The following is a 21,751-nucleotide window of genomic DNA, read 5'->3' on the forward strand; positions in this document are numbered from 1 at the left end:
ACAGTGCCATCCACAGCCTGGTTTGTGAAAGGAAGTGTTAGTGTTCGCACACTTACTGCACAACCTCATTAATAGTTTAATGTTTCTATCTGTATATACTATGAGCACTATATGCAGTTTACTTAAGTGGGTTTCTGCTTTTGCTGACACTTTAAAAAACGAAATAAAAACATTGTAAACCTATAAGTGTTCTGATTTTTTTTTCCCCAAGTAGCTTCAGCTAAAACTTTCTTTTGGAAAGTTCTGCTGTAATCGAACTTCTTCTATTCAATTCAATTCAATTCAATTCATTAAAACTTTATTGATCCTGAAGGTTGACCCCGAAGGAAATTGGGTTAAGGCTGCCGACCTTTGCCAGCGCCATCTTACCCTTCTGACCATACATACATGATACAAACATCACATGGGGAAGACAGGTCAGAGGTATAACAATGGAAAATGCACAACATGAGGAAAGATAAGGAGAAAAAAATAACTCCCCCCAGACTGAGCTCCAACAGGGAGATCAGTTTGAGAACAGAAAAAAACACCTCTGTACATAGCACATGAAAAAAAAAAACCCTCTTAATACACCAAAGAAACACATGACAAGCAACAGGGGTGGGTAAAGGGTGAGACACAGCCAATGTACACAGTGCATCCGGGCCTGCAGCATAAGCGCTGGCCTCCTTGATCCACCGTCAGCATCGGAGGGGAATAAGCGTCGAAGGCGTTTGGAGGGGGAGGGGGGATGAGTGTACATCTGCATGTGTATATATGTCCAGAGTTCAGCTGAGACAGTGTCCTTCGCCCTGCCAGGCTAAGTAAACAGTCTTCCAGCTCCGTTTAGCTGTGTGCTCAGTGTGTCCTGTGCTTCTCCAATAAAGCCTAGTTAGTTCCTAGTTTCTCCTGAATGACTCCTAATCTGCCTGGCACATGTGCTCCATAACAACACCATGCTAAAGGTTTGTCTAAAATAGACCACTATATATATAAAAAAAAAAGGGTTTGCTATCATTGTGGATCAGCACTAGCATGAATGCAGATGAAAGATGTGAGGTGCCAAAATAACCCTTTTCTTTATGGATGTTAACCAGGAGGTTCACATGGTAATGGTCTGTGTTTATATTGTGAGAGGTGTTTATTCACTTTATGGAGAATGAGACCCAGCAGCGCGTTTTTTGTGGTAACATGTTTGGACTTGTTTATCATCAGACACTAACATGAGAGACTTTGAAAAAGACAGACGCATGTTGTAAACATTTGCAGTTTATTTCCTTTAGTTTATATGTTGAAAAGATGGTTGAGATGTTTAGATGTGGTATTTTTTTGGACTCGCGTAACTGCAAAAATGTGATAAATTAAATCTCTTTTTGTTTTGTTTGTAGCTTCATTTGTACTGCCAGGTTAAGGATTTGAAAAGCAGCAACTTGCTTGCTATCCTAAAGCACTGTGAGGTCAAAAGTCTTACCTTTCTACTTGGAATTTATGATCAGGTTTCACTCAAAAATAGGGGAAAAGTGTCTGAGTGTTTCTTCTCTTTATTAACCGAACTCTGAACAAACAGAAACTGGGTCAGTGTTTGGAAATCTACATGAGCTAAGACACATGGCCGGAAATTTATAACGTGCACTGTGTACATTCTGGCAGAATTTCAAATTACAGGAAACAGATGCAACAGTTACAGGAAAGAATAAAAAAAAGGAATCAATCAATATTGATTGACATGCGTGCATGTACTGCATGCAACACTGCAATTAATTTCTAAAAATTACCACAGACAGCATTTTATACCATTGAACTTCAGCTTTTAATACTGTCAACAAGCCTGAGTCCAACTGATATTCAATATATTTTTTCCATAAGAAGAAAAAAATGAATGAATTAGCCCCTCAAAAAAAGAAAAGCTTTGGAGCGTGGCTGTATAACTGCAGTTTGTTTTTTAATCTATCTCTCTTACACACGCTAATGAATGCATTGGTGGCAATTGATCTCATCCAAGGACATTTGCGAAACCAGATATCAAAACTCTACAATAATGGCTTGCTCTACATCCCGAGCTGCAGCTCAAAGTATTAGAAGTAATAGAGTTTTATTTTAGTTAAAAAAATAAAAATAAATTAAAGAATAATGAAATTTTTTTTTATAGTATCACAACTCTGAGGAACTAACATCACAACATCTGAATCAGAACCACCATGAGACAAACCCAGATCATTGGCTTTGACTGTAAACCAACCACCTTGTTCCCCAGCTGTAGTTGGTACTGTGCCAGGATTTTCCTGTAACCCATTTCCTCTGATACACAGGTATGAGTTCCTTCCTGCTCAGGTCCCATGCTGTTGATCAAATAAAGGCAATGATCTGGCTTCCCGATGCAAGATGAAGAGTTTTGAAGGTGGTGCCAACTGTACTGAGCATGACGGGAGGATACTGGGCATTGCAGAAAATGCTTTGCGTGAAATCTGACAACATCTTTTTCTGGATTTGGAAATTCTGCGGAAAAAAACACAAGAACGCCCATTTAGCTTAGCCATGTTTTTGTTTTACATCTTTTTTTTTTTTTAATTTCTGATTTCTTCTCACAAATCCAGTGCACTAAGCTCTTTGGGAAAATGGTTGAAACCTTTTTTTTAGGAAGCAATAGATAAGCCATCAGATTGAAAATGTATCAGTAAAAACCTTTCAAATGTCTCATTAAAAGTTTTGATAGTGTCAGAAATTTAATATAACCATGTGACTGCTGCTAAAACCCACATCTACATTCCAACCAATAGGAAAACAACATGAAAGAGAGCATATCGTGAAAAAAAGAAGACAAAAAAAAGAAGACAAACCAAGATTTCTTCCAGTTGCTGGAATGCATTCACAATAATAATAATAATGGATTGCATTTATATAGCGCTTTTTGAGACCCTCAAAGCGCTTTACAATACCACTATTCATTCACTCTCACATTCACACACTGGTGGAGGCAAGCTACAGTTGTAGCCAAGCTACAGTTGTAGCCACAGCTGCCCTGGAGCAGACTGACAGAAGCGAGGCTGCCACACATCACTTTCACTCAAGACCAGGTTCAGAGGCAAATGAGGAGGCAAGGTTGCTGGACCAGATGGACTGAGTCCCCGTGTCCTCAAGGCCTGTGCCCCCCAGCTTTGTGGAGTCTTTCATAAACTGTTCATGTTGAGTCTGAGTGTGCAGAGGGTCCCAGTGCTGACCCCCAGGATTACAGGCCTGTGGGCACTGACCTACCACATCAAGAAAATCCTGGGAAGACTCATCCTGGACCTACTCCGACCCATAGTCAGACCACATCAGAATCCCCTTCAATTTGCTTACCAGTCCTTACTCGGAAATGAGGACGCCATCATCTCTACCTGCTCAATCGTGTCTACACCCATTTGGACCAGCCAGCGAGTGCTGCATAGGTCATGTTTTTTGACTTTTCCAGTGCATTCAACACCATCAGGCCGACCTTCCTGGGTGATAAACTAACAGCAATGCAAGTGGATGCTTCTCTGGTGTCTTGGATTTTTGATTACCTGACAAGAAGACCACAATATGTGTGGTCTCATTGTGTCTGACAAGGTAATCAGCAACACAGGGGAAACAAAAGGGACTGTCCTCTCCCCCTTCCTCTTCACCCTCTACACCACAGACTTCAGCCACTGCACAGAGACCTGCTATCTCCAGAAGTTTTCTGATGACTCTGCAGTGGTTGGATGCATCAGCAGGGGTGATGAGTCAGAGTACTGCGCTGTGGTTGACTCCTTTGTCATGTGGTGTGAGCAGAAACATCTGCAGCTCAACATGGGAAAGACCAAGGAATTGACTGTTGATTTTAGGAAGACCAGAAAACCCTTGACCCCTGTTTCAATCCATGGGGTCAACGTGGACATATAAATACCTTGGAGTACACATAGACAATAAAGTGGACTGGGTTAAAAACACTACTGCACTTTATAGGAAGGGCGAGAGTCGTCTCTATTTTCTGAGGCGGCCGAGGTCCTTCAACATCTGTCGGACAATACTCAGGATTTTCTACAAGTCTGTTGTGGCCAGTGCTATCCTCTATGCTGTTGCATGCTGGGGGAGCAGGTTAAGGATTGCTGATGCCGACAGACTAAATAAAGTTATCTGCAGGGCCAGTAATGTGGATATGGAGCTGGACTCTCTTAAGGTGGTGTCAGAGGAGCGAAAGTTTTTCCAAGATAAAGACAATGTTGGATAATACCTCCCACCCACTCCATGACACGCTGGCTAGTCACAGGAGCACGTTCAGCGAGAGACTGAGATTACCAAAAAGCACCACTGAACGACACAGGAAATCATTCCTGCCTGTGGCCATCTCCCTGTACAACTCCTCTATCTAATACAATGTAAACACTGCAATAGTTACATCCTTTTTGCACACACTCTTTTCTACTCAATAATGTTGCTGTGAATATTCTTGATAGTTATTTATAATTGCATCTGTCAACCCTGGATATTTATTATTTGGTGATTTGTATATATTGTGCTATTCCTTGTATGTTAACATATTGTATTGTTAAATAGTTCAGTCTATTTTTGTTAATGTTACTGTGCTGGAGCAGCTGTAACCCACATAATTTCCCGAGGGATTAATAAAGTGGTTGCTGGAGTACTTTTCTATGCTGTGGTGTGCTGGGGGAGCAGCACAGCAAAGAAGGACTCATCCAGGCTGGAGAAACTGATCAGGAAGGCTAGCTCTGTGGTCGGCATGAAGCTGGACACTCTGGTAACAGTGGCAGAGAAAAGGACACTGAAAAAACTGCTGGACATTATGAACAATGCTGGGCATCCTCTGCACACGGCCATTAACAACCAGAAGAGTCTGTTCAGTGACAGGTTGCTTCTCCCCAAGACAAGAACTAACAGACTTAAAAACTTCTTTGTCCCACACGCCATCAGACTGTTTAACTCCTCTCTGGAGGGGAGAGGGAGGGGAAACAGGTGGACAAAGGAAGGGGGAACAACTAAGCTGTAGTGCCTCTTCACTTCACTGTGCAATACCTTTTGTGCAATACTTTTGTTAATAGTCAACGGTGCAATAGACTCCATACTTGAAATGTGCAATTCACTTGTATTTTCATTTTTATTCCTATTTATTCTATTTATCCCCTTCGTATATTTTATTTATATATGTATCTGTATTTATATATATGTGTGTGTGTGTGTGTGTGTGTGTGTGTGTGTGTGTGTGTGTGTGTGTGTGTGTGTGTGTGTGTGTAACTTCTGTCGGTGCTGTGCTTTTGGAAACCGAATTTCCCAGAGGAACCCACCCGAGGGATTAATAAAGTTTTATCTTATCTTATCTTATCTTATCTTATCTTATCTTATCTTATCTTATCTTATCTTAAAGTATGCTGATTCTGATATATCTATCAGATAGTTTGGGGCTCTGTCCAAATTTTACAGGTGCATGAATTTAAATACCTTTTTCAGCGTGTTCTTGACAGATGGCTAGGTTCCCAGTGGCTGCATCATGCCATATCCCACTGCAAAACATAGTGTATGTTTACATTAGACAGTATGTAACCAACATCCTGGCAGTTGATAGAAAACTAACATTTACAGGAACCCACAGGAACCTTACTCCTCCCAAGTATATCCCTTTAAATTAATTGAAATTATGCTGAAGTATCTTGACTTGCATCAGCTTTAGTTAGTTGAACAAAAAAGCCTAACACCCGTTGGGTGATAACTGGTTGTTACACAGTACACTAGCTTTTCATAAAGCAGTAGAGCTGTACTACAGTAGGACAAATTCATAAACAAAAGCTCCAATGAGTGTCAGTGAGTGTTGAAATATTGTGATAACATGATTTACGGGACATTGTATTTCCTAAGTGCTGCTTCATCCTTGATGAAGTGTGCAACACCACTGGCAAAAAGTAAGCTAATAATGTTGCATATTATGTACACATTTCAGGGCGTGCTAGTATGACGTTATAGGATGTGAATCACACCTGTGTATGAATCAAGAGGAGTGTTTGAATACTAAGGAACATTGTTTTTATAAATATGACCATCTTTTACAATGTACATGATCTTGCAACCTATGGTGGTAACATTGGTAGGTTCTTAATAATGTTTGTATTAGTAAACATTACATTTTTATTTCAGCTTGCTGTTAGAAAAATGTAAGGCTACTTCATGCAATCTTTGGTTGCGAAGAATTATTCTGCATATTCTCCAGATATGAGTTCCATAAAGCTCTGAGGTCTTACTTTGTGTCACGTATGCACTGGGTGCCATCCCAGCCACAGTAAGGATCTCTGGATAACATACAGTCCTGGCAGGTATCTCCATACTGGGAGCAGTCTGCTACATCAAGTTGGACCAGTTGACTTCCATTGTTCACATACAGCTTTTTCTGTAACGATGGACAAGTTTTCTTAATGTACTCGGCCATTTCTAAACAAAAACAAAAAACTCCACTGGAGTTAATTTACAGATCTAAGTTTGATGTTCCTTTTCAGGAGCATCTAAGTTGTTTTCCATACTCACACTCCTATATGGTTTAGTGGAGGATATATTGTTCTGTAGGGAACACTGGTACTCACAGAAGATGGGTGAAGGATGAAGCTGATCTGTTCTGTGTAGTTGAATGGTCGAAACTCAGCAATGAGAAAGGTATCATTTTTATTGTGCAATACTTTATGAATTCCTCCATTGTCTGCGGAAAACCACAAAAAGAAGCAGGGATGATACTAAATATTAAAACCCATCTAAATTAGAGATGGCACGATACCACTTTTTTATGTCCGATACCGATACCGATATCATAAATTTGGATATCTGCCGATACCGATATGAATCCGATATAGTGTTTTTTAATCAACAAAACTGTTTTTTAAATATCTTGCTGCATTTTGTATAAGTTCATACTCAAGTTTAAAACAACAAGTACACTAAAGCTATTCTGTTATACCTGTATGCAAAAAAATATATTTCATAGTTCAGCAATACTGATCAATCTAATAAACTTAAACCTACACCATCCTCCCTATTCTGGTATTTTAAAGAGTACTTAGCATAAATATTAAGCAACCTAACTAATAGGGTTCCAACTCCCAGCAACAACAAAAATAAATAAATAAAAAATAGGGAACCACCCCTCACGCTCCACCTCATGATGCTTAATCGACGTAATCAACCTTAATTTGATGCAGTGTGAAAAAAAATGCACAGAAATCAATTATTTTTCAAGAAATATTAAATAGATTCAACATCTTTCTTCAACAAAATTGCAGACTGCACAGATGGTACCTTCCCAAAGGAAAAACTACTATAGCTTACTAGGGTATATATATTAGACTTAATAGTTACTATATACAGTAATTGACTTCTATTCATTTTACATCAAATTAAAACTTTGGGTGTCAGATAATTATTTATTAAAAGCTAGACATTTTAAATGAGAATAAGAAAGAAAAGTATGTCTTTGTGCCCCCTTTTCCCTGTTAATGCCCTATCGGCCCCCCTGGCTAAACTTTGCTAGATCCGCCCCTGCACAGTTACCAGCGTCAGCTACGTAGAAAAAGATCCTCGAGTAGAAAGTAATATTAAATAAATTCTAACAACAGCTGATCAAGCTTAAACGTGCTGCTGTTGTTCAGCCGCTGGTTTCCTCTTTCTGGTGCAAAGTGGGCCAAAAGCAAACTAGAGACACGGACTCGCGACAGAAAAGCCGATCAGCTAATCGTTAAGCAGTTTCATGATTGAAGTAGCAGCAGGAGAGGCAGTCGCTTGTTAAGCTTAACGCAGGAATGCTTTACAAACATTCAGAGATGGACTTACACACTTGCTTTACTTCTCTCGGGGATAACTTTGTCGGAGATGAAATGCCAGGTTGCTAGCGAAGCTCCACATGCTATCCAGACCACTGACAGGTCCCGCATGCCACAGCCGCTCTATCAGGTGATGCATACTGCTCCGACGTGCTAACGTTCTGAGGTGAGTTACGGCGTGTTGCAAGTTTTGTGAGGTGCTTTCGTGATATTTAATGGATCGGATTACATTTTTTATTTTTCTCCGATATCCGATCCAGTAATTTAGGTCAGTATCGGACCGATACCGATACGTAATATCGGATCGGTCCATCTCTAATCTAAATGCACAAATGCACCTCAGCCACCCCACTCTCTCTCTCTGAGGTTCTGTTAATTTTTGGTCTTCAAACTCAGGTAAACCCGTTGAATAATATTATATTCTTTTAATACATTCATAATTACATGGCTGTGATCACAGCACCTCCCGCATCAATCAAGGAGATTTGGTTACTGCACTATTTTCGCCCTGAGGTATGATCTCAGATATACACAAACATACATTATAGCATATTCTTCTTAGCATTTTTACTACTTCAGATTATTGTTTTTACTCACTTAAAGATAAGAAGATAACAGTGTGGTGACTGGTTCTCCTGTTTGGTGAGCCATCAATTTGGATGTGAGTATAGCTCTGGTGATTGAAGAGAAGAAGGCCAGAGTTTCCCACAGGATGAACCAGCTGCTCCATCTCTGAAGTCTTTTCAATCTTCTTCAGGGTTTCCACTGGAAGCTTGGTGCTATCATCAACGCACTGAAGAAATAAGGTGCTTAACTTAGACTGGCTGAACACCAGATGACTGGTCAATAAGCCTGTAAACCTCTGGTTTACTTTTTCAGTTTCCAAATGACTGTTTTAAAAACAAATCTAAAACCTTTTAATTTAGTTTTTTTATTAATTTAATATCGTAAAGGTGAAAGAAAATATTTAAAAGCTATTTTTCACTCAGTGACTACACTTAACCATTGGTTTAAATTATAATAAAGGGCTATTCTATTCTTGTCTATATACTCCGCCCCCCCAAAAAGGCAGGGATCTTCTTGTGATGGTAGCCGTTATTAAATTTTTCACTTTAGACCAATTTGAATATTCCATACCATCCTTGGCCTGTCCATCTCAGCTTTTGTGTAGCCTTTGAATGGGGAGTTTGTGAAGATTTTGTCAATGTCTCCTATTGTGTAGATGCAGACAGCACCCATCCCCCTGCAGGGAGACACATTGTAGGTTTGTCTGAGACATTTGCAGCAAAATGAGTAGACTGGTCCAAGGTAAAAAAAAAAAAAAGAGAGAGAGTTGAAAAAGCAGCTGACCACACAGAATGAGAAAATAAGAAACTGGTAGGGAACGGCTTAAAAAGAACAAAGTGTCCTTTTATCATCATGAAAGGATATTGTTTGGAAGTTTGGAAGCAGATGATTCGATTACACAAATAGCTAGTCACAGAAACAGAGTAAATTATAACTATATCATTATTATTAGCATCAAAATAAATATCATCAGAGTCCTACCATTCATTTCTAAAGAGTGCATAAATCTTTGTATCCTGCCATCGATCTGCATCCACAGTGGAAACATCCACCAGTTCAGAGAAATGCTGTTTTCTGTTACGATCTCCACAGAAGAGCCTGGCATTCATTTGGGATGTCCAGGTAAACTGCAAATTGTTCTTGGGACCACCAACATCTGCCTAGAAGCAATGGACAGTCAATCAGTCATGATGTATTTATGTTTATTTAATTTTTAATGTTGGTGGCACTTAATATAAATTTTCAAACTATTTTGGTCTTACCATGCAAACCCGGGTCACAAAGGGGAGCCACATTTCACGGAACAGTCCATTGTCTTTGCTTTTCTCCCTATAGAAGCCATAAAGTCTGTTCTGGGAGGGATCCTCTTCACGTTTGCTGAGCACCAATCCTACATAATGCTGCTCTAAACATTGAAAGACAAAATATTTATTTGAATCCAAACATTTAGAGTGATGTGATTTCACTAAATAAGGTGTCTCTGGCTCTAACTTTATGAAAATACCTTTATCGTGGTTCTTTGGCCGCACTATTGCTTTACCAAATTTCTGAATACCAACAGATTCATCAGATCCAGAGTGTGTTATGTAGAGATCTGTACTTTGTTCAGAATCTGGAAAAAACAGTTGCAAATGAAGGTTTTATAGGGTTGAATATAATAGCAATAAGAAAAAGAAACAACCTTTAGAATGGATTGAGTTGATTAAAGGATGTTAGTAGTTTTGACAAGAGTACAGACTTTCTGCAAATTACACAATCATTGAAAACAAATGAATGAAATAGCAGGGATTCATCAGGAGATTTATTATAGAGCATCCTCATGTAGAAAAACTCACCTATAAAAACTGATGGTTCACCCTCCTTTATGTTAAATCTTTCTATACCTTCTATTAAGTTTGCGATATTTTCAGAGGAAAGGCACATGGGGGCCTCCACTGTTAAATCCTATAAAAGAAAGCACAGCACATCTTAATGTATGGTCCCCTCAAGATCGGTGGTGACCATGGTGGCCATTTAGAAGTCGGCCATCTTGGATACAACTTTTGTTTTTTCAATGGGAAGAGGGCCATGTGACACATCAAACTTATTGGTAATGTCTCAAGAAAAACAATGGTGTGCTTGGTTTCAACGTAACTTTATTCTTTCATGAGTTATTTACAAGTTTCTCTTTGTTCACAGCCATTGACATGTCAAAGAGGTTAACACGTGAGGAGCGCATCAAAATCATGTTGATATCTGGTGAACGCAGTAACCGGGCCATTGCAGCAGATTTCAATGCAAGACACCCTACGAGACCACCCATCTCCCATGCTACAGGCAGCAAACTGCTTGCTAAGTTTCGTGAAACTGGTTCAGAGTTGGATTTGCCAAAATGTGGACGCAAGAAAACTGTCACTAATGTCCTAGCTTCATTCAGCAAGAGCCCACAGCGTAGCACTCACTGCATGTCACTGGAGAGTGGCATTAGTCGAACATCCCTTTGGCGGATTAGCTACTCACAAATGGCACCCTTACAAACTCCAGCTACTGCAGCATCTCAACGAGGATGACCCAGATTGGCGCACAGAATTTGCAGAATGGGCAAAACAAAAATTGCAACAGGACCCTCAGTTCACACAGAAGATTTTGTTCAGTGATGAGGCAAACTTTTATGTGAATGGTGATGTTAACAAACAAAACCACCGCTATTGGTCTGACACTAACCCACATTGGATGGATCCTTCCAAGGCTGTTGGAACAACAAAAGAGATGGTTTGGTGTGGTATATGGGGACAACGATAGTGGGTCCATTCTTCATCAATGGAAACCTCAAGGCCACTGGATATTTGAAATTGCTACATGATGATGTGTTTCCCTCTTTATGCACTGAAGCTGGCACGTTCCCTGAGTTTTTCCAGCAAGATTGTGCACCACCACATTATGGGTGCCAGGTCCGAGCATTCCTAGATGAACAGTTTCCTGGAAAGTGGATTGGTCATCGTGGGCCAGTTGAAGGGTCATCTGAAGGCAATTGTCTATGGTGTGAAGATATGAGATGTGCAGCACCTGAAACTACAGATACTGGATGCCTGTGCTGGCATTTCTCCTGCGGTGTTACTATCAGTGTGTGAAGAGTGGGAGAAGAGGGTTGCATTGACAATCCAACACAATGAACACATTGAACACATTTTATAAGTGGTCAGAAACTTGTAAATAACTAATGAAAGAATAAAGTTACGTTGAAACCAAGCACACCATTGTTTTTCTTGTGACATTACCAATAAGTTTGATGTGTCACATGGCCCTCTTCCTATTGAAAAAAACAAAAGTTGTATCCGAGATGGCCGACTTCTAAATGGCCACCATGGTCACTCACCACCCATCTTGAGGAGTTTGCCCCCACACATATACTAATGTGCCACAAACAGGACTTTAATATCACCAACCATTCCCATGTCATTACGGTGTATCCATATAAATGGCCCACCCTGTATTTGTGGTGATGTTAACAGTTCTCAATGACAATGATGCCAGTGTCCTACCGTGTTACAGCAAACCCTTTCATTGCCATCTGTTCCACACACAAACAACTGGTTAGCATCTTTCTTCCGGTGGACCAAAGTGATGTTATAGCTGCAATCCTTAAAGACAAGACAAATATTGTTTGTTATATTTCTTCAGTGGTCAAACAATCAAATCTAACCAACTAAATTTGTTTGTTTTACTTACATGTTCACTGCTTATGCTGTTGCATTTCTCCCACTGCATAAACTTGTGGCTCTATGTAGATATATGATGCAGGACTATTACTTTCCCATGATATTATTATGAATATTATTTCAATGATCTCAGTATAATCATTTACTGTGGTTGTACAGATTTCTACTACCGTCTTATGGTTTTGAAAGTTGTAGGTATTCAGGTATGATTGTCCAGCAGCTAAAACAGTGTCTGATTGGTCTTCTAAAAGAATCTGTACAGGTGGGTCATGGGGAAGACTGAACCGTGTCATTGCTTTTTCTAAAAACAAACCCAGCAAAAACAAGAAAAGAAAGATAAAATGTATGAATGTATTATGAGATTCATCAGGTAAACCCATAATGTAGTATCATAAACAACAAGAATGATTTTTCGCCCCTGGAAGGCAAGGAGTATGTCATCAGTTCATTTTATTTATCTGTTTGTTAGTAGTGCAAGATCCACATACCCATAACAGTTTGAGCTGATTAAATTTTGTTGAAAACCAGGTCAAGATCACACCAAATGTGAAAATCTTTATATTACGCACAATTGTTTTTATGGATCCTCTCCAAACTTCACAACAATATACACAACAGTATAGAGGTTGAATAAGTGTTTAGCCTTGAACTTCATTGTTAGTACCCAGTATATACATATATTTGAAATGCTTGATGCATGTTAGTACAGGTCTCCTAAGAATGAAACTCAAACACTTTGGTGATCCTATTTCTGCCATCCCTCTTGCACTTTTTTGTAACTCCAAAAACCATTGGCCTTGTCTTACAGTGAGAATAATAATGATAATCTTATGGTTTTCTTGCATTTTTAAAGGCACATTCTTAACTCTTTCCCACATAAAGATGGCATTTGTAAGCAACAGGTGTCCAAAGATGTATTGTGTCTACTTAAAGTAGACAGTGGTAATCCAGTTTTATTAAGTAAGATGTAAAAAAGCTGAACAAAGTTTTTTCCCACACTACTGTCAATATGAAAGTGACACTGCTTTACATGTCCAGTTACTTCTTCAAAAAGAGGTTTATGGTAGCATTGTTGGTGCTGTTTTGAAAACTTAGCTGAAGGGAGAAAATGAAACCTACCCTCTGCAGTTGTCAGAAGAGTTTACCATTGCTTACATAAACAAAATAACAAGTGCAAAAAGTTTCAGTTAGATGAAGTCTGACACTCTACTAAAATATCACGTTGTTCTGTTAATGTTATACAGATAAACTTTTTTGAAATCTTTATTTAATCATTGAGTCCCTTAGCATTAAAATCGTGGGAGACCTGCCCAAGAAAGCACGTCATGAAAAGATTTCAGAAATATAATAAACGGCAAATAGACTAAAATAAAGTAGAACAAACAAAAACATTTTTTAGAAATAAAAATTGCACTCCACAGAATTCTTCAACTCTTTAACTTTTGAACTCTATCAGGGAGACAAAACCAGTGAGACTGCGTCTTGTAAATGTTACGACGTACGAAGGGCACCCACCATAAGCAGCTGTCTGTGCACGATAAGAAATTACATAGATAAGCAGTTTATCCACTTTGTAAATAACAATATGCTAATGCGTTTAGCTAAACGAAGTCAGTGACGTGCACTGGAGGGTGAAGTAGAGTTTTGTTAATATTGTCAAAACTTAAAGAACTATGATACAGGGACAATGTGTAGAACATAGTCTTCACAGCCATTTCTGTCCAGAAGAGGGTGTGTAAAAGCTCTCTTTGCCTTTATACGTATCATTCCTAATTTCTTTTGTAACTATAGAAAAAATAGAAAATAAAAAAACAACATCTAAATCTAAACCATCATCCTGCCAGTGAGTCCTAACCACTACTCATTGTTGAAAAAATTGTCCACAGACAAACAAAGAAACATTGTAAGGCACAAAGCTGCCTTCTGTCCAACACATCGCCTTGTGGTTAACATGGGCATGTTGTCCTCCTCTGACGATAATGGAACTGCATAATACGGACTGTACGTTTGAAAGAAAGACTTGATGTTTTTTTCCTGAATCACAATGACCAAGTCATTTAATACATATTCATTCACCTCACTGCATACTTTAAAGCGCTGATAAAAATCCCTTCGCAGTCCCTTTTAACTTTTTAGCATTTGATATCTCATAAATGAAGAAAAATCATTTCCTTTTTTTACCTTTTTCTGTGAAGATCATCCTCGGAGAAGGATCAACGTTCCCCATAGCCAAATTACAGAGATGTAAAAATAACAAATATGTCGCTAATGAGAGCGTCATCTTCGTCGTTACTGTCCAAAACAGTATTTCCGTCCCTAATTACTTGCCCTTCACCTCGATGGAACACATTCTCTGGAAAAAATGCACTCAGGACTTTGGAGAAGTGCATGACAGCTGGGGTGTAGTTTACAGTCAGAGTCTCTTCGCCCGCCCACGGGCACGAGGAAGAGAGGTGTAGACAAACCAACCCTCTGAGCAATCATTTTGTCAGTTGCATAATAAAGTTATCATAGTTGACACAGCTGCTTTATTAATCATTTAGCCTGCCCACAGCTGCATTTTATGATGTACAGTGTAACAGTGCTCATGATATTTAGGGTTAATTTTAATTATGAAGAGATTTCTTACCTTTTTTTCGAACACCTAAACAATGGAGGGCAAACAGTTTGATCATTTCAAATAACTAAAACAACATATGAGTACAGAGGAGTTATTTGAGGAGTTCTCCTTCCTTGTATGTTCCAGCTGTGTGCCACACTTTCTAGACTCTATAACACACACATCCTCTGATATGTCTCCGCTGTCCTCTTTACTCCAGAATAATTTCAGAAATTGAGAGACCCTTCAGATGACACTGATTTCTAGGTCAAATGGGGGACGGTGGAGGAGAAACGAGACAAAAAAAGACGCACAAATTGAAGAAGCGAGAAAGCACAGGTGTATCCACTATTACGTTTGATCCTATTTTCACTTTTTAATTACCTTTACCTGTATGATTGAAGTTAAGCTAAAGCTCACCCCCCCTCCTTTATTTATGCTGTAAAACAGCTTAAACAAGATTATAATACCAACATCATAGCGAAGGACAGATAAGTAAAAATGGTTAACATGAGCCATCTTCCAAAATTCTCCCGTGATCGCATGCTATAGCTCAGCTGCTCTCGACATGATACAATGCTTTCTTTTATCATATCCTGTTGTGCATCACAATTACTACTTAGCTGCCCCCCCCATTTTATTTTTAAATAACAGGTCGAGTTTTTAGAACAGATGCTCTCGCTTAATACTCATATGTGAATAATGCTACTGTGTGTTAAATTTAGTGGTACATTATCAGCATGGCTAATTAACAGTTTCTATCTTCAGCCTTTTTTTTGTAAATTTGCATATTTTGTGGGTTTAAAATGTTTTTTATTTTTTTTATTTTGTTTGTTTGCAGCCATAACTCATAATTCATTTTCAGAATCAACACCTGCAGTTGCTCTAACATGTATTGTGTTATTGTGTCAGAATACTTTGGATGTCAGACTTCAGTGACACATATCTTGTGGCAAAAGACATATTGATTGATTGATTGATTGGTAATTTATTTCAACATGTGAACAATATGACAGGATTACATGCACTGCTTACAAGTGCTGACCAAATAGAAACCTACAAAATCGCTTCCCCTTCATGAAACACACTCAGCTACCAGAAAATAAGCAGGTGGTTCTGTGTAGCTCAAGCAACTAAAAGGGAAACGAGAGGAAAATCTCAAATTCGAGAAGGACTATGTAAGGTTTTTGGAAAACGTCATCAAAGAACGATCGACTCAAAAGAATCAGAGAATCAGCTGATGCAGCACAGCGGTACTAGATCGATATTAATCAAACAACTCTAGAAGCCTCATTGTTACACAGCTGTTCTGTTCAAACTGGCTTTTGGGACCTGATTTTCAGCGGGACAAAGTGTTTGGGAGTCAAATAATCAAAGTCAACTCCAAAGCATCTAGTGGGCAATTCTGTGGTCAGAATAAGACAAGAACTACAAATAAAAGCAGTGAAAAGCCTTAAAGGATTCTTAAAATAGCATGCAGCAATAAAAGTAGATTCAACAACTCGCCAAAATAGCAAAATAACATGTCAAAGAGAGGAAAAACAGAAGTCGAATGCTTGTAAAATTGGCACAAAGGGCTAGCTTAAAAAGGAAGTAAAAACACTGAATCATGGCAAACTGTCAGGAAGCGAGATGTTGTTCTAGGGGTGAGAGGGCAGTTACTGAACGTTTTCTTATCTCTCAACTTGAAGCATCTAGTAATTCTACCAAAGTGTGGCAGTTACACGTTTGATTTTGTAACTGCCATGGAAAGACTCAACATTAAGGCAAAGGACAACCCATGAATCAAATGAGAGAAGAAAATTCATGGATAATATAAAAACACGATACAAAACCAGAAGGTGGAATCAATCATTTCTCTGTTCGGTTTCACTTGGTCTGTCAAGTTCCTACCAAGACCCATGGAAAAACCTACTGTCCATCCACGTTCCAGTAAATGAAGTTGATTAACACTGTGAGGAGAGTTACAGATGATTTGATGATGACTATGATGATGATGAAGGGCAAAGTTCCCTTAGAGGTGAGAAGATCCAGCAGGGGTCAACGTGAAGCATCAGTATCTGATAGACTTGTAGTCAAGACCGCCTAATCCGAGACCAAGACAAGACCAAGACCAGAGGGTATCGAGACAAAGACAAGACCAAGACCAAGTCGAGACAAGACCAAGACCAAGACAAAAAAGTCTTTAAACTGCAGCCAGATGCTGCTTCGTTTATGGGTGTCAGGCATATTTATGTGTTTTTGCTTTCGCACAGCCCTCCTCACCGCTGTCTACTGTCTCACTCACTTACTCAGAGGACAGATGCACACTCCACTTGACTGTCGCGTCTCTCACCCTCTCTGTTTTTCACATAATGATATTATCCTATATCCTCGCATGTAATTGGACACAATATGGAGGGATTGGAGCATAGCTGAGCCACTGTGTGAGAGCTGAGCAGCGAAAGGAGATTAAGTGAGGGTAGAAATGACTGAAAAATTAATAAGCTCTGTTTTGATTTTTGTTCAAAAAAGAATGACTTCATATAGGAAAAAATATATATATCACATATGCAGGACACCTTAAACTAGGTTTTTAATTAAGCAGCAAGGCAGAAGAACAAAGTCAGGGTTGTATCAAAACATGAGGACTAAACCCCAATTCAACCAGACCCAGAACTGATTCGGAATTAAAACAGGACTACAACAGTTCAAAATCAGGACTACTTAGAACTTAACCAAAGATCCAGAACCAGAATCAAAACTAGATCATAGTAGCACTAAAAATCATCATAGACCTGCACTACCCTTATTTTTTAATTCTACCAAAGTCCACTATTTAGATTCAGAAAAGTTTATATAATTATTTAGCCTTGTTGTGCAAACAAGCCTGCATAACTTAATAAATATAGAATTTGAAAAGTAACAAATGGAATCTAAAAAGAAACACTAGGTACGAGATACATGTTCTGATGAGTTTTGGCAAACAACCATTTGACTAACATGTGTGTCTCACCTGCTCTTGTTCCATCTCTGCTCCTCTCTCTCTCTCTTTGTTTCTCTCTCTCCCTCTTTGTGCTGACAATCAAGCCAAACACCAACATCATCAAATATACAGTTGAAACCAGGGCCCTGTTTCAGGAAGCCGGTTTAGTGGAAAAACTGAGTAAGTATACCCTGAGTTAACGAAAACTCTGGGTTTTCGGTTTCACAAAGCAAGTTCAGATGAAGCCTCAGTGAGTCACTATGACGACACACTCCGTGAAGCTAACCTGCCCCCTAGCAGGTTTACTACAACTAACCCTGACTGTCTCCGCCCCTTTGTCGGAAACCTGACAGTAGGAAGTGTCGGACATGGCGTGCCCCTTCCTTGAAGAGCCAGTAGATCGTGAAGCCCAAATTCTCCGCAGAGCTCTCCGCCGGGAGAGAGTGATCAGAGCGCGTTTGGACATTTTATCATTTCCTGATGATTTTCTGTGTGAACGTTACCGTTTCTCAGCACAATCTATAAGTTATTTGGATAACATCCTCAGGCCATATATTACGCATGTGACACATCGTGGACATGCTCTCAGTTCTGTACATATTATTTGTATTGCACTTCGGTTTTTTGCAAACGGGAGCTTTCTGTATAATATTGGTGACGCTGAGCACGTTTCCAAGGCTACCGTCTGTCGGGCAGTCAGGAATGTTACAGTTGCACTGAAACGTCTCCTGTACCCGTTTGTGGTGTTCCCCGGTCATAGACCCACAAGATTTATCAAAGAGGGATGCCACAAAATTGCAGGTATCAGGATGACCAAAACTTAATTTATGATGTGGTGATACTTGAACTACTACTTAAATTTTACATTTATTTTCACGGTTCCCAGGCGTGATTGGCTATACAGATGGCACTCACATTCCAATCATTGCTCCTTCAGTAAATGAAGGAGACTATGTGAACAGGAAGTCTTTCCACAGCATTAATGTGCAGGTACATAGTTCCCTGTAGCATTTCAAACTAACAAATTATTTCATTATAGTAATGGATGCTAATTTGTGTTCTCTTCACTGTGAAGATCATATGTGATGCTGCCAACATTATCACAAATGTGGAAGCCAAGTGGCCAGGCTCTGTCCATGACTCACAAATATTCCGTGAATGTACACTGAGCACAAAATTTGGACATGGTGAGTTGAGAATACTTTAAAATATATAAAGACCAATTGCTTCAGGGACATTTGAACTGAAGTGTATCCTTCTGTCTTAGGAGAGTTCACTGGCTACTTGCTTGGTGATAGGGGGTATCCATGTTTACCCTATTTGCTTACCCCTTACCCTGACCCTGAACCGGGCCCACAGCAGCGATATAATCTGGCTAATTGCAGGACAAGAGCCAGAATTGAAATGACTATCGGAATGCTTAAGGCCCGGTTCCAGTGCCTGCAAAGACTCAGGGTCACCCCAGAAAGGGCATGTGACATTATTGTGGCATGTGTGATTCTTCACAACATTGCCACAATTAGAGGAGAACACTGTCCTTCTGAACCAAACATCAGCAGTGATCCAAACCATGAACATCCTGACCCTCCCACGGACATACAAGATGGAAGAGCAGTCAGAGACACCATATGTCACAATCATTTCCTTTGACCCATCACCTCAACATGTTGAAAGAAGAATAAACAGATTTTTTGTTCAACTGGCTTTATTGGTCGCCTGTGTTTCCTGTACACAAAGTATTAAAAGATGTAAACCTCATAAAGTGTCTCTGTTGCTTCCTCCTCTGTAACAGCTGTCAATGTTTCTTCATTATTTTCCTGTAGTAAAGAAGTTAACAACATTGCTGTCACTTAGATAACTTAAAAATGTTATTGTTTGGCTTTTTTCAGTATTTTATTTGTTCCTGAGTAAATCGGCTGAGTTTATTAAACTCCACCGAAACAATCTGCACATTTCATTAAAATGTAATAAACTATCATCTTGTCTTTATTTTTAGTTAGCACAGACCTTAAACACTTAAAGCTGTAAGCTAATGATAGTTATATAAGAGCAGATGCTGCTGGTGCAATAAGCTGTACTTTTACGTTCAATGGATGATGATCTGATTAGTCGACTAATCGCAAAAATAATCGGTGACTAGTCGACTATCAAAATAATCGTTTGTGGCAGCCCTACTGTAAACTCATATAATCTGTGGAGTATTACTCACAACTGCATGTTGGTCTGGCTCAACAGGAGGCTGCACCAGATGCAGTACACCACCACCATCAACTGATAGAATATGAGGTTTATACAGGTCACTTATAACTTACAAGGGACCAAATGGCAATTAACAAACATACCAATCACCTTACACTTCATTGTCATTATGCTCTCAAAGACAACCAAGACTGAGGGAAGGCAAAATCAGTAGGAAAATAACTTCACTACAAAATAATCCATTATGGTAAAGAGTTTATCAAATGAATGAGTAGCACTGCAAAGGTGACTGTGAAGAAAGGATGTATGCACATCATGTATTATTTTGAATTTACCCCCTATGTAGGCACTTGTGTCTTGCGGGGTTATTGACTCAGAGGATGTCCCCGCAGAGATGCCTTCGGCCACAGGGCGCCCACTGTTTTGGCTGAGGGCCAACTGCTCAGCCTCTGTGAGTGGTGGAGGACCCCCACCTGTTTTTCGGGCCTCCGCTTTTTTTCTGTTGGCTATAACGGGGTCACATTTGAGCATATAGAGTAAGCAAATATGTACTTGTAATGTGCTCAGATAATTTCAATAATTTCAATAATTACAGAAAGAAAATTAATGTAGCCTCTAACTGCAATTGATTTACATCGGACAAACAGACCAAGCACTATGGCTCATAATACAATTACACCTTACCTGTTTGGACTATATTTTTATATTTCATTTTTACTTGCTGCCAGGAACGTTTGGGGCCTGTTGGGTTGCACCTGCGCTCACATCACGTCACAAAATAAAATGTATAAAATAACAAATAAAATAACATATGATAAAATAACATATGATAAAATAACATATGATAAAATAACGTGTTAAATGGGTGGAAATCCCTAGATCAATGTTTATATTAACACTCACGCATTGACTCTGTCGGCTATGTTTTGCCATGCATGCTCCCTTTGTTTTGCAGCTGAGGCTGTGTTACTTTTTTTCTGAGAAATTTGCATGTTATCGGCATATGCTGCCATCAGAATTTCGGCCTCAAGCGCTGTGAAATACATTGACCGCGCCTTCTTTCCCTCCGTCTCCATGGTGACTCGCTTAATCTGTGCTCCGCTTATCAGGGCTTTATGTATCCTCGTCCGCGCGCTTCACTTGGGGTTAAAGCAACTCCGCGTTGATTGAACTAATTGTTATCAGCCTTTCTGAAACCGAATATTCCGAGTTGGACAGTTCGGGGTTACTCAACCCTGCGTATCATTTTTAACTCTGAGTTTTCTAAACCGGCTTCCTGAAACAGGGCCCAGATATTTACAAACTCTTCAGATAAAAACAAAAACACTTTTTAATTGTAACATCAAATCAGACTAAATGTTTATTTTTTTAGATTGATAGATATAAAAAAACATATTTGTTAACTTTAAGAGTAAAGAGAGAATCTGTCTGTATTTCTTAATTGTAAATGGCACCAAATTGTATTCAAAATTGAGCCACACTTATGGAGGTCCACAATTCTTTTCCTGGTGTTTTGGTTGATATCTCTTGATTTTTTCCATGTCAAAGAAACAGGCTCTGTGTTTTGGGGGTGTCTTATGTGCGTCCACAGGTGTGCCACCAATTTACTCACATGGACTCTACTAACCTATCAGAAGCTTCTTAAGCTCGGAATGGAATCTTCTGAAGTTTTCTTATTAATTACCAATAAACTTAGTGTATATGTACTCCTAAATTTGATGAAAGTGATTCTGACATTTAACTAATTCAAAAGACATTTCAACATTTATTTATCTAAAACAAAACAAGTTTACTCTAAATTGATGTTTAACAGTAAAAAAAAAGAAAGTTTTTATGTTTTTTTCCCTAAAGTGTATGTAAATATCTGGTTTCAACTGTGAATATACTGCTGTGTATTGAAATTCCTCTTGTTTTGCATAGAAATATACTG

General features: G+C 39.1%; 1 protein-coding gene and 1 long non-coding RNA gene across 3 annotated transcripts; one reads left to right on the forward strand and one right to left on the reverse strand.

Moving 5' to 3' along the window:
- Window positions 1-1,502: 1,502 nt before the first annotated feature.
- LOC146718276 (semaphorin-7A-like) lies at window positions 1,503-14,488 on the reverse strand. 2 transcript variants are annotated; one of them, XM_085443589.1, is made up of 14 exons: window positions 14,240-14,488; window positions 12,229-12,359; window positions 12,069-12,119; window positions 11,882-11,980; window positions 10,196-10,304; window positions 9,865-9,972; window positions 9,623-9,765; window positions 9,342-9,520; window positions 8,931-9,036; window positions 8,391-8,586; window positions 6,567-6,679; window positions 6,231-6,376; window positions 5,437-5,498; window positions 1,503-2,475 (listed from the first exon to the last, which is right to left on the reverse strand). In XM_085443589.1, the coding sequence occupies exons 1-14, from the start codon at window positions 14,337-14,339 to the stop codon at window positions 2,153-2,155; spliced, it is 1,866 nt and encodes a 621-aa protein (XP_085299715.1). In that variant the 5' UTR covers window positions 14,340-14,488; the 3' UTR covers window positions 1,503-2,152. The 2 variants fall into 2 exon arrangements, with proteins under 2 accessions (XP_085299715.1, XP_085299799.1); XM_085443673.1 differs by lacking the exon at window positions 12,229-12,359 and having other exon boundaries at window positions 14,240-14,271.
- A 3,284-nt stretch (window positions 14,489-17,772) lies between these two features.
- On the forward strand, window positions 17,773-19,325 carry LOC146718277 (uncharacterized). Its single transcript, XR_014917107.1, has 3 exons — window positions 17,773-18,612; window positions 18,698-18,809; window positions 18,890-19,325. It is a non-coding gene; the product is annotated as an uncharacterized LOC146718277 (long non-coding RNA).
- Window positions 19,326-21,751: the final 2,426 nt, after the last annotated feature.

This window comes from Copadichromis virginalis, linkage group LG1 (assembly GCF_057382275.1).
Source record: "Copadichromis virginalis isolate Kocher_CV1m ecotype Utaka linkage group LG1, C_Virginalis_male_GT1.1, whole genome shotgun sequence".
Taxonomy (NCBI): domain Eukaryota; kingdom Metazoa; phylum Chordata; class Actinopteri; order Cichliformes; family Cichlidae; genus Copadichromis; species Copadichromis virginalis.

Bases quoted from the DNA above. Each gene is read 5' to 3' on its own strand.
- LOC146718276 (XM_085443589.1), bottom strand. From the start codon at position 14,339: ATGACGCTCTCATTAGCGACATATTTGTTATTTTTACATCTCTGTAAT. The intron at 11,981-12,068 runs GTAAGTAAAACA...CTTGTCTTTAAG, and splicing joins ACAGCATAAGCAGTGAACAT to GATTGCAGCTATAACATCAC. The intron at 6,680-8,390 runs GTGAGTAAAAAC...GGTTTTCCGCAG, and splicing joins TGTTATCTTCTTATCTTTAA to ACAATGGAGGAATTCATAAA.